The 16,362-nt window shown below is 42.4% G+C and overlaps 1 protein-coding gene across 1 annotated transcript in view; it reads right to left on the bottom strand.

The window, feature by feature from the left end:
* The window catches only part of PPM1D (protein phosphatase, Mg2+/Mn2+ dependent 1D), a 28,488-nt gene extending 15,965 nt beyond the window's left edge, over positions 1-12,523 (bottom strand). Inside the window, exons 1-3 of the mRNA XM_075517697.1 lie at positions 11,868-12,523; positions 4,761-4,989; positions 2,202-2,326 (exon numbers count right to left, since the gene is read on the bottom strand). Of these exons, the coding sequence (XP_075373812.1) occupies positions 2,202-2,326; positions 4,761-4,989; positions 11,868-12,318 (805 nt within the window). The 5' untranslated portion in view covers positions 12,319-12,523. The remainder of the gene's footprint in view (positions 1-2,201; positions 2,327-4,760; positions 4,990-11,867) is intronic.
* Between the last annotated feature and the right edge of the window lie 3,839 nt (positions 12,524-16,362).

Here is a 16,362-nt window from a genome sequence, read left to right as displayed (position 1 = left end):
CTACTAAAAATTATTGTCCAGTCTGGGATTTGTATGGGATTTCTATGAAGAATAACAACCGAGTTTGGACTTAGCAAAAAGAATCACTGTGCTAGATCATCGTGGGATTGACTAGAGTATTGGTAACCAGTATATGTCAACACTGACAGTTATTACTCTGCTTGGAGAGGCTCCAACGCAGCAGTGCTGTGCCAACCAGGGTAGCAATCTGGGAGCCAGCCAAGAGGTCGAGCAGGCCTCAACAGCATGAATGCAAATGGCTTTAGTCGTGGTAGGTCTTTTGTAAGCAGCGTAAGGGGCATGCTGGCCTCAAAAAGAAGTTAAATCCTGTTTCCAAACTGTGAGCGTCTGTGCACCATCTGGGTCCTACAGAGCGAAGCAGCTGCGTTCCCTTTTCCAGGAGGTTTGTCATACCTCCTCAGAAGGGAATGTGAAGAGGCTATGGAGGCTGCTTGAGCAGGCAAACACCAAAACACTGTCACATTGTAAGCCTGTTTCTCCATGATTTGAAGATGTCAAAGCCTTCTTTTAAGCTTTCAAATATGCTAACTTTTGACACCAAGAACTGTTAGAAGATAGGTGTTCTCATTTCTTGGACATGAAGCTCTCCAGTAATCGTCTTCATCCACGTAACTGGAAAGAATGCAATAGGGGGCCAACAGATGCATCATTCCTTGAATTCCCATTTGCACACAAAACCCAGCCAAATCCTTTTGTTCAACTCACTGAGAGGAATCGGGTCAGAAGTCATCGAACTATTTAGACAAACAACAAACTCGCAATCATAGGAATGAAAGATTCATCAAAATTAAGCATACACTTTTTGTAATCTGTGAGGAACACGTACCCTTCTACAGAAAAGGGGAAAAGAGGGATATGTTGCTCAGTGGATGAAGATCTCTGTTTGCTAGTCATCTATTAATTCTGAAGGATTTACTCAAACTCTCGAGTCAGTTTTACTAACCATAAAATAAGCATCTATCTTGCCTGAGATATAACACATAATAAAGACTTGTAAGATACAGAGAAAAATGTCCATAAAATTAAAATTCTATTTTTAATAAAAGATCACGGTTCAGCCACCTAGCCACCTGTGACTGCCTCCTTGATATACAGCTATCTTTTACAACGTTAGTTATCACTGCAAAATTATTCTTAACGCTGGACAAATCCATGTGAGAAAGATATCACTGCCTTTGAAATAAGACACAGTAATGCTATGCAATTATCAAGATGACCACAGTCCCAGGAACAGACTGTCCCCATGACACACTGCCAGCTGATCTAGGAACACTGACAACACTATCACGTAACTGTCAAGCTTGCCAAGAAGAAATTAAGTCACAGGACTGTTTTCACAGGTAAAAATATGATACCACATTTCCATAAAATCAAACCTATACTGGGTATGTCTGGATAGCAAATTCTTCACTGGGGCAAAGGGAGGAAGGAAGGTAACAAGATGAACTGCAGAAGACTGGAATTCTGGAATGAAATTTAAGGAAAAAAAACCTGACCAGAAAACACTAACACTCATGGGCAAGAGGTATCCAAAGATTAAGTTATGAAGTACTTCCCAAAAACCATTTGTAACAAGTTTGCTAGGTACTGCAATATGCCTTTTTGCCCTTTGAATAAAGTGTTCCTCAAAGAGAGTTTCCCATTACTAATACTCTTGCAAAGGCAAGTTATAGATAAAACACAGACTTTACTTTCATTCCTTTGTTCATTCTATGCCAAGTCTTGAAAGAAACAGATTCACCACAAAAGGAAGACCAAAGTAATTCATACGCTGTGCAGCAGAACTTACTCTTACCACCACCTAGTCAAAAATTACAGTCCTATTATTTCAGTAAGAAAGAGACAAATGTGCTCTCCATCTTGGAGACACATACTTCTTTGTATTTTTCCATTTGCAACAGAAATGAAGTACCATCCTTTTAAGACCGACGCTGAAAATCCTGCATGTTGTAAGGCGAGTCCTTCACCCACCAGTGACACCTTTTACAGCTTTATTTAAAAAATGAAATCCATCTTGTATGAAAAATACTTTAAAAAGGCCCAGACTTTCAGAAGGCCTTGTAATCAAGGCAAGCGAGTAAATCCCTCTAAACTATATGTTTTGGCAAAACAGGGTATAATTCAGTTCTGGTGGCCTGTGTGCAGTGGTGTCTCACTTCCCAAACATGGGCACGACTTACCAAGCGCTCTAGCAACTGCCAGGAATGGAATCTGGTCAATGACAGTGCTGCGGCGCACAGGGCCGTTGTGAGTCAGACGAGGTCTCTTCCAAACGACACGATTCACGCCAGACTTGTTGATCACGCTAAAACCATCAGAAAGAGACAGGGGTTAAAAAGGAATGGAAACGAAAGCATGAAAGTTAGCTTCAATCACACAAAACCAGTTAAATAGGCAAATATGGGGTCAATAATGACAGCACCCTCAGGCAAGTCCACAGCACAATTAAATATTTCAAAACACACGGTATCATTTAGATAGTTTCATTCCGTATTAAGCCAAAGGGAAAAGTGAGGGATAAAGGGCAGAAGAAAATAAAAAGCAGGGGAATAAAGACCTGGAAGACATTCTGGCTGGCTGCAACAACCAGATGTAAGAGTACCTTTTTAATCTGTCAGAGAAAAAGCAGAACTGAACTTGCTTTCCTCAGAGGAGGACCATCAACACCAACTCACTCGGGTGGAAATATCATGGAGCTCCTCCTTCAGTTTTCTCCATCTGCCAAAGTTTGGCAGTAAAGAGCAGCACAGTATAGTTGAAAAAAAACAAAAGAGAAAGGAGCAGCCTTCTGTAGGGATTTCCTTAATGGTGCACCAACACGAGGCAGAAATAAAAGAGGAATTGTTCATAGTTGCTATCTGCTGAAAGCAGGAGATAGGAAGAAACAGTTGGGCATTTGAATGTTAACACCTGCTCTAAGGCACTGAGCACTGGTTTTAGTTCTCACAGATGGCATTAGAAGGGCCAAAGGAGAAGCTACAGAGCAGGTAAATGGTGGAGCTGTTATGGGGCAGGGGAGGCAGGGAAAGAAGAAGAGAGAGAGTATAAGCCATCAAGCAAGAAAAGGTAACGGAGCGAAGAACTAGCAAAGCTTGGTCCCAACCAAGTTAAGAACTAGATACTTAAAAGCTAACTTTTATCCAAGGAACAGCCATTGGTAATTAGAAACTGAGAAGCTCTGGAACAGCCTCAAGATTCCTCATACTGAAGCTATTCAAGATGAACTTCCTGAGACTTCAAAGGCCTTAACAACAAGGGCATGTTTAGCTCCATTCTTTCGCACGCACAGTGCGGCAAAGTCACAAACACCACATCCTAAAATCGATTTCATCCATTTGTACAACTAATGACCACACAAAGCTAACTTCAGTCATTATCTGGAAGAAGACCTCATCCCACACTCGGAGACTGTTACTAGGAAAATACCATTGTTAATGAAAGATTCAGTTATGGTCTCCCATTAACTTTTCCCAGTTTGCTCTCATGAAGGAGGAGACCTTAATAAGCACAGCTGCACAGTTCCACCTCACTCCTACCATTTGCCTCACAACAGCCTGCAACAGCCAGCCTGGCAAAAACAGAAGGAGCACCAGTAAAAATAAAGATTAAAAAAAATAATAATAAATTAACCATTCCTGTTGATACAAAGTTCCAGGGAACACTTCTTTGAAGCTTCAGAGATTTTCCATCTCTGAGATACACAACTTGGAAACCTGTATATTTACAAGTACCAACCTAGCAAAACTGCACGTTACCCTTCCTGAAAAGCTACCAATACAGCTAACTGATCAACTTCCACCTGCCAGAGATACAAATATCTGAAGGTTAATGAGCTGACAGGCTTCTCATACAAATGATGTCAACAGGAAAACCTTCAGTGATCTCTGCCTCTGAACTGCTAAGAGAAGGAAACCGTGCCCATCCATCTGGTGCGGTACCGTAGACCGAAAGAACAGAGAGCTCCTGTGAAGCTACGCCAAATGCGAGCCCTGAGGTTTGTCTCAAAACATTAGTGCCATCTGACAAACCTGCCTGCTTTCCTCCTCAGTCACAGGGAACATGCATCAACCACAATTCGGAGATGTTCTAACATCTGCCAGCTCCTGACAGTGAAGAAATTATTAATGTAAAGGTACATGTTAAAATGTGGTATTTTAACATTTTAAGTGTATATTTAAACACAGCAAATACAGTATCTTGTTTCAAATCTAAGATTTTTTTTTAATGTTCCTTAAACAGAAGCTTTGAAGAGCCTACTCAACAGCTGCCATTGTCACCTCCGGAACAATGCAGAATGCATGAGAAATTATAGAGTATTTTGTGTCAAAACTGCTGTGTTTTCACCATTTGACAAAACAGATATTCCAGAGCTCCTATCATTATCTATATGGAAAGGCAAGTTTTTTCAAATATCAGTATCTCCACTTTCAAAGTTTTCAGTGAACATTTAGAATTGTAACCACACCTCAGCTGCATGGGAATCCACCAGGAAATTAAAATTTTGTTTATACCATAAACCACTAGCAAAAAGCACAACAGTGTAACAATGGATCGCTATACCTTATTACCCAACAAGCCAGAAAAAAAAATAGGTAGGGAAGGAATATAAATAGACTACGAGATTCACCAGCTTGCTTGCCTCTTCCCCCCCCTCCCCCCCAAGCAAGCTTAAGCCTAGTTCAGTCAGAAAGACACAAATAGCACCCAGAGATCAAACCTGAAGTAAAAAGCACAGTTACCTGCCCCCAAGGCCTTCAATTCGCTCCCTTTCTTTGGGAAGTTCTGGCTTGTGGTCCTGCGTCACCTCCACAGCTCTCACAAAGTCGTCTTTGGGGTCATCCTGGACTCCCAGCACCACTCCTGAATCGCCAACGTGAGCAACATACATCTTTGACCCGCGGATAATTACCACGCTGGCAGTAGTTCCCGACGTGCTTGGGAGACCTGTCATGGTCTTCGGCCACTCTGCTGCAATGAGGAAAAAAGGCAAATAAAAATACCTTTGTTTTTAATTCTGTGGAACTGGTAATGTTTTGAAGATCAAGATAAAGGGTGTGTCACAGAGGCTTGCGTAACGTTACAACACAGAGTGTACGTAACTATAGCATGGCCAGGCAAACCAGTGCCCTCAGGTCCCCCCCACTTTCATAACATCACTCCTCTAGCTACAGCTTAAATTGACACACATATATAAAGCCAGTATCAAAGCACTGAGATAGGATTCAAAAAACTGTCTCCTCCAGTTTAATATTCCAAGCATCATTAGAAGAATATGGGGGAAGATGTGCTCCTAGAGTGTTGAACAGGATCGATCAAGCGTTTCATTAAGATCTACTGTTCACTTCCTTGTCTAAAGAGGTAGAAATGTCATAAATTAGGTCATTTTGTCTGGACATTTGACTGGCAATCAGGTTGTCTGGACATTCCAGACCCCCTCGGAAGGCAAGAAAACACTATTTTACTTTTGTACACCGAACAACTTTTTAAGTTGAATAACATCTCAACTGCTTTATTCACATTTCCTTTTGGAAGAATAAATAATGCAGACTATTTAAGTGTGCTATCCATAACCCAGCACTGAATCTTCTGCAGAAGATATCCCTTGAATTCAGAACAACGAAATACCTATACTAGCATGAACTACGCATGGCTAGGGAAATCCTCTTTCTCAACTGCTTTGCCTCAAAATACTTGTGTTAATTTCCTGTTACACTACTCTCCCCATTTATGTCCAACCCAAATTTCTCTTTCATGCCTTTTCTATTTTTGTGTCTACACACCCAAGTTCATCTTCTTCCAAAACTCCTCAAAATAATTGAGGCAACATGCCAATTAAGAAAGGTTAGCCATACCAGTCCTCCTCCCTACTTCAGTACCCTCCGAAAACAGAATTCAAGTTCCCAGTTACTGGTTGATTTCAACTGTCAACAGCAACCTCATGTTTCTTCTTCACTGCACCCACTCACATCTTCAGACAAACTCAGAAGGGAGACTCATCTCCTTGTCACATTCTATCTTCTGCACTTCACAAGTCACGCTCACACAGTACAGTATAAAAATTTCACTGTGATACACGTTCTGTTTGCAGGAAATACCCAAGCCAGACTGCCAAAGTACTATATTATTTATTTTCCTATGGCACAACAAACACACAAGAAAAAACACAACACACTATTAGGCCTTCCCCTCTGTGAAAATAGGTATTTTAAACTTCAAAAGTTTTAAGCAGAAGCAAAAGATTAGCAACTTAGTAAATTCTAGTGCCACTGAACGATGTTCAGGTGCCTGAGGCATGAAAGAGAAGACATGGAAGATGTGCTGAAGGAGAAGCAGAATTATATAAACAGTCTGATGATAAAAGCTGCATTTCCTCAGTGTTAGCTACCAAGATATCCAGCATAATTTAAACATTTAAGTTCTAACACAGAGTTCTAGCTTTGTATTCTAAATACTAAAATACACTTTCTCCCTAGGAGTAGCTTTATTTCAAGAACACAAACATTCAATCAGCTTATTGGAAGTACTTTGTCTGGCAATTTTAACTGTGGATATTAAATCTAACACATTCCAAATGGAAAGCAAATGAGGGAGGAAGCCAAGTGGTAATGAGGACTTCAACCATGCACTTAACAGAAAACAAGCTCCAACTAATGAGTTTCTGTCAGTGTAACAACCCCTCAACAGCAATAAAATATATTAGAGTCAAATCAGTCTTTACGGGAATGAAGAGCACAGAGAGTGAAATCACCCACTTCTGAGAAAAAGAATGATAGAGCAGCCTCAGATTTTAGGCTCCAACAGAACCAGAAATTAGATCTGCCTATCATCAACAGATTTTAGTTTATGCCTTGCTCCTGTTTAGAGATAAGTATTATATATAGCATAGCATATTCCTTTCTTTAGAGATTGTCTCTCATCAGAAATTAACAAAAGCATCAAAACTTCTGAGTTTTCTTCTGAGCTCAAGTATTAAAATCAAAGTCACTTACCTGACTTCTCCACACATCAGGAGCATGTTTTTATCCATCTTGTAACTTAAGCAACAGGACATCTTTCTAAAACAATTTTTCCCTCTACTTGAAAAGCACTACCCTTCACTCAGTTTTGTAACTCTGAGTTTGCAAACTCAACCGGTTTTGTAGCTGGCACATCAGCCAGCCAATGGAAATTGTCACCGGCTGGCTAGGACAGGCAGTATAAAGTGTTTTGCTTCATGAAATTTGACTTGGTTGCATCTTTTCTTTCCCTTTATTCACTTGAAAAAATAAAAAACATTTCAGTGCAAACTATATGGAACCCCTAAAAACAAACATATGCAGGACACTATCATGAAGAAAGTTTTCTTCCTTGCTGAATTCTTTTCCTACATACTACCATGACCCAGCAAAACTCGCCAAATGGTATTTTGAAAGCCTATTCTTGTTACCTTGTTCTTTTTCTTGTATTTAGATACAAGACAAAATATTACTTTGACTTATAAAAGAAATACAGGCCTTTTTTTTTTTTCTTTTTTAAGGTACTACAATAGTCCAAATGATCAGGTATGATCAAAAGGCATTTTCTCCTCTAACAAATTAACTGAGAATATACACTAGTTAACTGTTAAGAGTAACAGCGCATGGAACTCTTCCTTTTGGAGAAACATCGGGTCCAGTTGCCATTCTTATTTAAATAATACACACGACACTTCTTTCCCTACCTGGCCACACCAGCTCCAACAGAAACACAAGCTTTTTCTGAAGCACACAACCGGCATTAGTAACATCTCTTCAAAGTAACAATATTAAATGCCATCCACTTTTGAGTTTAGAACTTTACTTCAGTAAGCTCAGAGCAAATTATTGCCCATTTTTCACACCACAACAACCTGACAGATTAAGAGAAATCCTGAAATCACAACAATTCACACTTCAAAGATATACCTGAAATGTCCATGGATGCCATACCACTTCTACAACTTAGCAACAGAGAAATACCTCTAGGGAGCTCTCTGGGAAAACAAAGTTAGTCAAAGTTTCCTTGTGGGCCTGTATCTCCAATTCTGTATTTATTGTCATGAATTAAGCTATGTACCAGGAACATTAATATATCCCAGGAAGGACACGACTCCACCACAGCTAGGGGCCCTTAGATCTGAAAATCACACTGTTTATGGAACAGTGCAGGGCACGCGCTGAACCAGCTGACGCGAATGGAGAGTAGGAGGTAAGGCCACATCTGTGTCTAGCAGGGTACTAACAAACAACATGGCCTGTTACAGACTCTCACAATACCTGCCCACAAAATACCACATTCTCCAGTTTAACAGATGCACCTCCCACTCTTCCAAGAAAAAAAAAAAAAAAAAAAGAAAAAAAGACTGCATGTTAAGTGTTCAAGCTATCTGAGGCTATCAAATTTATGATCTAGTTTCTTCCTTGCAACAGTAGACAGTTTCAAGAGACAAATCCATGCAGCTTTCCAGGACTGGAAAGCTTCTTGGCTTTCTGAAAATTACTTCTTAGTTTTTTCACCGTTCTGGTGGAGGGAGAGAGAGGTAGGACTTGGTTTAAAACAACCCATCCCAAACAGTGTATCTGTTACACCAAAACATGAATCCTACACCTGGATACCACATCTGTAACAGAAAAAAAAGTACTCTGCCACAGCCTAAAAAGCAACTTCACTTCTGATGGTTGGCGTGTGATCTGAAACAACCAGACTGCTCCAAAATGCGTTTGTGGAAGTTCTGCTCCTGTTTATTTTTGAGAATGATTCAGGATTATTCTGGGAATAAAAGATTGCTAAAGAATATATTTCATTTTTGTTTCACTGTTTTTATATACATTAAGTCAAACTACAATACCTCATTTCAAATTACTTTGATTCTAAAATTCTTATTAAACTTTCAAAAAATAAATGCTGTATAAACTTTTAATACAGCAATAGACCATAAAAATTTTACATTATCCTGAAAATCTGCATTGCCTCAAGTTGTCTAGGTCCTTTTCAGATAAGAATACATCCACAAACTCTTAAACATTTCTAAGAATAATCCTGAAATTATGACTTCACAGTGAAAATTACAAAAAAACTTGTTATTACACAAGAGATGAAAATATTATTTGACTTTTATTGCTTCAATTAAATTTAATGGGAAGAGTTAGAACCAAAGCAGAAGTATGCAACTCTTTCTAAATGTAACTAGTAATGCTAAAAAATGTTTTTAATAGTATCAAGCCAAATACAACATTTAAAAACAATCTCTTGCTATACAAATACTGAATTACCAAAGAAATGTAAACCTATGCAATCCTCAGTAAAGTCACATCAAAATCTGGGACCTCCTGAGTATGCTTCTTGTAAACACCTTTCCTATCACTGCCAGTTGTAGAAACAGGCTTCAATAAGAACTTTTATCTGTATGCTAAAGAGTAATTTCCAGAGTAATTTTATTACTATATAATTAACTCAAAAATTATCAGCAATGACAAAGGGGTACTTTTCTGTTTTAATTTTTCTGGTACTCTCATCATCAATATGTTTCCTGTCTGTCACAGGAGATGGCCACTGGCATGACCCCACAGCTTCCAAGAACTAACAGAATTGCTGAGTATGAGCTTCTTTTCCAGTGGCCATCAACTGGAAGCAATAAAGACTCCATCCTTTACACCAAAAATCCAAACCATTCTACCACCCCCATTTCAAGATACCAAAATACCCAGTCTCCCTTTCACATCCATAGCATCACCAATACACAGTTAAAGATCTGCTCTACATATGATGATGTGGAAAATTATTTACTATAAGTAAGATTTGCACCGGGATTCTGTAACATAGGAGGAGAAGTTACAGCTAGACATAGTAATGCTTTTGTCCCATAAAACTCTAGCTGTTATGCACATGCAGCAGAAATCGGTAAGACCAAACATGCTACGTATATAGCCTACCTAAAACTGTCATCGAATGCTCATAGCCAGAGTGATGATGTTTCTCACACCAATTTAAATTGGTTCCACAACCCAAGTACTATTTGCTAAACACTCATTACTAAAATAGTATTTCCTGCATGCTGTCACTTCACTCCACCTCTCTCCATTTTGTATCTGCGCATAGTTACAGTGACAAACAACAGATCGAGGACACTACAACTAGAAAACTAAACTCCTTATCTTTCTCCCCCATACAGTCTTTCCCTATTCACACATCTTTCTCCTTATCATGCAAGCCTGCAGCCCAGGAGGTCATGTGCCACTCACCACTCATTCCCCAGCATCAAGGTTGTGGTCAAGTTCTGGTGCTTCTAAATTTCACAGCCTCTGATATCAGTGTGCCCTCAACCTTGCTATTCCTTCCCCTGTATCTTTTCAAGTCTCTGACATTTCCACAACTTCACTATTTTGCTATTCAAGAAAAAGGAAAAAGAAAAATGAAACTGTTTTCACACTATAATTCCCCCCCCATGAATCACCCCACGGTGCTCTAAGTGCAATTCTTGCTTTTTCTGTGTGCCTCTCAAGCCCAACTGTCAGTATTGCTGTCTATGTTTTTGATCCAATTTTACTGTGTTCCACTCCCGCCCACCTGTCTTCATATGCTGTTCAGTTTTCTTATATTTTCTCTTTCTGGGGCTTTTGAATACATAAATGCATACACAATACACACACACTCTACACATTATAGATAAACAACCACCATGCTCTAAGCCATAACCTTCACCCTACCAAGAAAAAAAAAAAATTCCCTTCAGAAACTCAATTCTGCAGTCTCACTAGATGTTAGGGAGAAGGAAGAGTGCAAGAATGGTTACTGTCACCTGTCTTGTCACTCTCCGCTCCTTCACCCTTACCTGTTTAGGACCACAGCTCCTATCTTACTGCAGTTAAGCAAACAATCTATATAATCTTCAGGACACTGAGTGTTTTCTGTTTTGTCAGGTACACTGCATACTCCCCGATACTCAAACAATAAAAGGAGTGAACTATTACCCTTTATGAAACAGCCACATTGAGAATCCTTCCATCAGAACTCGACAGAAACAGTTGGAATCAAGGCACAGTTAGGGAAAACACACTGTCCCAGCCCATTTAAGTTTGCTAAAATTACTTCTTTTTTTTTTTTTTTCCCTTTTCATGATACTCTGGACAAGGGAAATCTAAGGGGGAGTTCCATGCAATTCCCCAAGGCAACAAGATGAAGACCTCCCAATAAATCGAATTTGGAGATGCGACTTGTAACACCCTAAAAACAAACTGCAGCTCTATAATCACACCATCTTCAGCTACATAGCCCAATCGCCCTACAATGTGTCCTCATGATTCTATCCACCCTATGATTCTACCTCTTCTCCCACAGTTTGCTCTCCAGTTTTCCTTGTTTTACCGAATTACTCGATTCAACACCTCAAGTCACATCCCGCTTTTTCCTCTCCTCCCCATGCCCTGCACACAGACGGCAGCGATGCTACCAGCAGCACGGGTGCCCTGCTCCTAGGCAGAGATGGAGGGAGGCTTTCAAGCACGCAACTCACAATAGTGCGGGGGGGCCGGGCGGGGGGAGAAAAAGGCGGCTAAAAACGGGACGTCCCACGCTCGGGGGATACCAGCCCACGGGGAAAGGGAGCGACCGGCCTCTCGGGTGATGTCGGGGGTAGGCAGGGGGATTTGCTGTCCCCTTAGTTCTCACCGCAGGGCCCAGCAGAAAGGAGAAGAGGAACCCAAGGGAGAGGCACGGCCAGGCGCGGCGGCCGGGCGGAAAGGCCGCGGGCCGGCAGCGTTACCTGCTCCGCCGGCGGGGACCGAGGCGGGAGGGGACAGGGGCCCGGCGGAGCGGGGGCGGCTGGAAGGCGCCAATCGCCTGTAACTTACGCAGCTTTTTCCACATGGCCCGGTGGCAAGCGATGAAGCCCTTGCGCAGGGCCGCGCACACCTCGGCCGGCTCCGCCGAGCCGAAGCCCTTCTGCTTCTTGATGAAGCCCCACAGGTTCTCCCGGGCGAACTGGGCCGCCTCCCGGCCGCCGTGCCCGTCGCACACGGCGAAGAAGGCCACGGAGCGGCGCGGGCGCCGGCCGGGGCCGGGGCCGAGCGGCAGCGCTCCCTCCTCCGGCGCCCGCGGGCTCCCTCCCCTCCGCCGGCCGCTCTCGGCGAGGGGCTCGGCGGCGCGCGGGCCTCCGGGCGCCGCTCCGCCTTTGTGCGGGGGGCCGCGCTCCGCCTCGGCCGGCGGCTCGGGCTCCACCACGATCTGGGTCACGTCCTCCATGTATTTCCTGCCGCCCTGGTCGGAGTACACGCTCACCCCCAGCGAGTACAGCCCCTCCATGGGGGGGGGCGGGAGGCTCGGCGCGGCGGCGCCCGCCGCTCCCCGCCCGCGATGGCTCCCCGCCCGCCGCCGCGGACTATTGTTGATGTCGGCGGCCCCGCTCGGGCATGTCCGCGGCGCCGCGCCGCCCGCCTCCGACAATCGCCGCCGGAACGGCGGGCGCTCCGCGTTCCGCGCCGCAGCGCCCCCTGCCGCGCCCCCGCCTCGCCAGGCCCCCCGCCGCGGCGGAAGGGGCGGCCGGGCGCGTCCGCCGCCACCGCGGCGCCCCCTGGCGCCGGCCGGCGGGCACGCAGGCAGCGCCAGCCGCAGGGGCCGAGCCGGGGCGTGCGGCGGCCCCACTACGGGCGGCCCCACTACGGGCGGCCCCACTACGGGCGGCCCCACTACGGGCGGCCCCACTACGGGCGGCCCCACTACGGGCGGCCCCACTACGGGCGGCCCCACTACGGGCGGCCCCACTACGGGCGGCCCCACTACGGGCGCTCTGCTTAAAGGCTACGTGCACACTTCACTAGCTCCAAGTAGGGCGCTAGCTACTAATTCGAAGCACGGGACTCCCCACGTTGCTCCAGGAATCCCAGCGCGTTACTCCAAGGTGTGTCCCCCTGTCTTTCCCTGCTCCTGGCCTGAAAGCCCTGCTTCCCCGCTTGGACAATAAGGATTCCTATCGGTGATTTCCCTGGAATTACGCATCCTGCGGGTCGTGCTGATGCAGTGTTTACGCTTACGCCCATAAGACTTTTAAAGACATTCCCTGTGTACTGGAGGGGTGTGTGCATTTCATTTTTATACCTGCAGTTCTAGACATTGCTTTATTTGCAATCTGCTACCACTTTCAACTCCCAGAGCCCCTTCCCTCTGCAAGCTTAAAACAGCTAAAACCATTACTGAGTTTTGCAAAAATACTTGTACTGTCAGTAAAATGGAGATAATTGTTTGGCTTAAGTACTGCAAGTACTTTGGATTTCCTTCCATTAACCACATTAAAGTCAACAGTATTTGAAAATAAGAAATACATCAAAAAAGCTTTGAATTTCTAGAACACCTAGGGATTTGAAAATCTGTTACAAACATTAATGAATTAATCCACGCTAATCCAATCAAATAACTATCCCTGCCTATTTTACAGGTGTTTGTACCATCAGATCATCAGCCAAACACAGAATTGAGAAATCCTGCTTTAAAAGTCTGTCCGTTAAGTCTCATAACAGAGTATTTTAGACATTTTCCACATATACAATAAAATGTATACTTTAAAAGGTGCGTACAGGAGACAAAGACTAATTTGAGCTTTATACAATCCAAAACACCACAACATATCCCTATTTCCCTTTTAATTAACATAAAAGCACAGCGCATCAATTGCCAGGCCTGCAGCAGATCCACTGCCATCCGCACCACAGCGCACATAAAAAGGGGTTAATAGATTTTCCTTCAATTATTTTAATACAAAGTAGCCAGAAAACAAGGCAACTGACTTGAAACTATTGACAAAAAGAAAGACAAAATAATATTGTCAGGTCTACGTCATCATAGGGACAACTAAAGTTTATCACTTCCGAGAAGTCCAATATCCCTCTTTCCTAGCCGAATAAATGTAGCCAGAGGTGTTATGTAAGGATTAGTATCATTCAACATTGGTAATGCTCTCCAAAACAATCTGGAGTGGAAAATCATAGGCTACTCCAGGAACAGAAACAAAGAGATTGACTCCTACCCCTGTGCTTTACGTAAACATGTTCTAGGTAGTCTAGTATTTGTAAAGAAGTTCAGGAAGCAAAGGGGAAAAAAAATAATTACTTATGATGGAAGAAATTCCTCTTCAAATGCCAAGGTATTTCTGTCTCTTCTTTTCATATCCAAGTATTGCTTTGCCTTTTCAAGTGGAATAAAGTGCCTCATTTCTGTCAATACTGACTTTTACAGTCAAGACAACAGCACCATATATAAATCATACCTACAGTCACAAATGTAATTAAATTACAAAGCATTAAAGATGTTTTTGCATGCAACAACTACATTCCCAAAACCGCCATTGGAAAACAAGAGTGCTTCAAGATTTACAGGGCACACAACCAGCATATCCTCCAGCAACTAAAACCATATTTCCTAATTATCTCCTGAAGTCCTTTAGCTCACAAGAAACGTCAATTCAACTAAACCAGACGCTTGCAGAAATAGGAACATGTATATAAAAGTTGAAGATGCAGGGCGAAAAACTTGTAATAAAGGTGAAGTTTGATGGAGAGCACCACTGCAGTTTCCACACTCCAGAACATAAGTAATAGGCAATAACTGAAGGGCAATTTGGCATTTTTTCATGCACCTCTCACTCATATATAAAAACGGGGAATGCTTTTCTTTGTTTTATACTTAAAGGAACCAAATGCTAAGCAGAAACTGCCCATGGTCCCCCAGCTATTTCAGAGACAGAAGATTCTGAAGTTAGGCTAAGTGGCTCATCAAAATTAAAAGCTTTTTTAATATATGAGTTACAAACATTTAATGTAAAATGTTTCTGAACCAAATACAATCCGATATTTACTTGATGATAGCTTTTTCTCATTTTGACTAACAGTTATTGAAATAAATCCATTTCAGAGTGGCTGTACAGGCATTATTATTGCTTGGTCTGGTTCAACTAATTCAAACCATTTTAAAAATTAAAGGCCACGATTTATTTTGTGGATGAAAAGTTTTTAGTTTTTCTTTTAACTGTATTTTAAAAAAATTCTCAAATAGGCTTAAGCTAAATTAAATTAGTTACATTTTGAAAAAAAACAATGACTCTATCTTTAGCCAAAACAGATTAAGCAGCTGTAGTTTAAACCCCGATGAATCTGTTAGGTTAGCTGACATCAGAAGAAAAGTGTCATGACTTCCATGAATTACTTACTTTCTAATGTTTGCTAACGCATCAAGTAGTCTGTTAGATATAACCATCGGCGATCTCACTAGGGTATCTTTGAGGATTAGCTATCCACAGGCTCAAAAACTGAAAAGCAAAAAAGAAGAAAAAGAAACATACAAAGGGGAACAAGATGCATGAGGTCAGGTGCCTGGAGCTCAAATACTGCAGAACGGACAGGTACATTGTAGCAGAGACAGAAGAACCAAGAGAAAGGCATGTGCACTAATGCACTACATTGTTCCTCAACTGACACCCCCTGTGAATCTCCAATTAAACATTTTCTAGGTCTACACTCAGCCAAGTGAATAAATGAGTCTACCTTCTCAGCAGGAGTGGCAGGAAAGGAGGCTCACACAGATGCTAACATTTTTCACAGCACTACTCCTTTCCCTCAGCTGCATCAGACAATAAAAAGAACTGACACAGGTACGTTCATCTTAATTCCACATCACAAGCCAGTGCTGGGTGGCCAGCATCCTGCCCTCTCTTTTCTAGTAGCAAGCTTTAAATAAAGTTACACAAAGTTATATTTTGTAAAAGCCATGATTAATTTTGTCTGACAGATGAAAAATACAAAATTATCAATAGCTCAGATACACAAAAAGCCCATAACCTGGGCACAAACCTATTCATCACAGAACAGCAGAAAGCAGCACTGCCCACCTGGCTTTGGCAAACCTACGTGCTTAAAGCCTTCTGCATTTGTAAAGCACCTCAGCTGGCTTTGGTGACTAACCTTCATGTCTTACTGCTTACAGCCACATAATAATCCTTCTCCTTCCTCCAGCCCCTGAATAAGCTTCAATGAGCCAAGCCGATAGTGGCCAAAGGTTATCATACCTCTTATGTCTCTTGCATAGCCTATGTGAAATGTGTAGGTCATCTCAGCAATAGTCTCAGATAAAGCATAAGAAACTCATGTAAAAGAAGAAAATCAAACTGAACAGCATCCACATTTTTAAAGGTTTTTCCCTAGCCAATGAAGGAGTGCAGGACCCGACCATACAAGGAGTTAACACCCTCTGGGTGTGATGGAGTATCATCTCAGTTTCTTCATATTCCCTGAGATATGATCATAATGGCATTGCTTTAACATTTCATCCAGAATGTGACTTCTGAACTGATGTATATGA

This window comes from Mycteria americana, chromosome 15 (assembly GCF_035582795.1).
Source record: "Mycteria americana isolate JAX WOST 10 ecotype Jacksonville Zoo and Gardens chromosome 15, USCA_MyAme_1.0, whole genome shotgun sequence".
Classification (NCBI taxonomy): Eukaryota; Metazoa; Chordata; class Aves; order Ciconiiformes; family Ciconiidae; genus Mycteria; species Mycteria americana.
The sequence above is the reverse complement of the archived record's forward strand: the minus strand, read 5'-3'. Positions and strand labels throughout refer to the sequence as shown.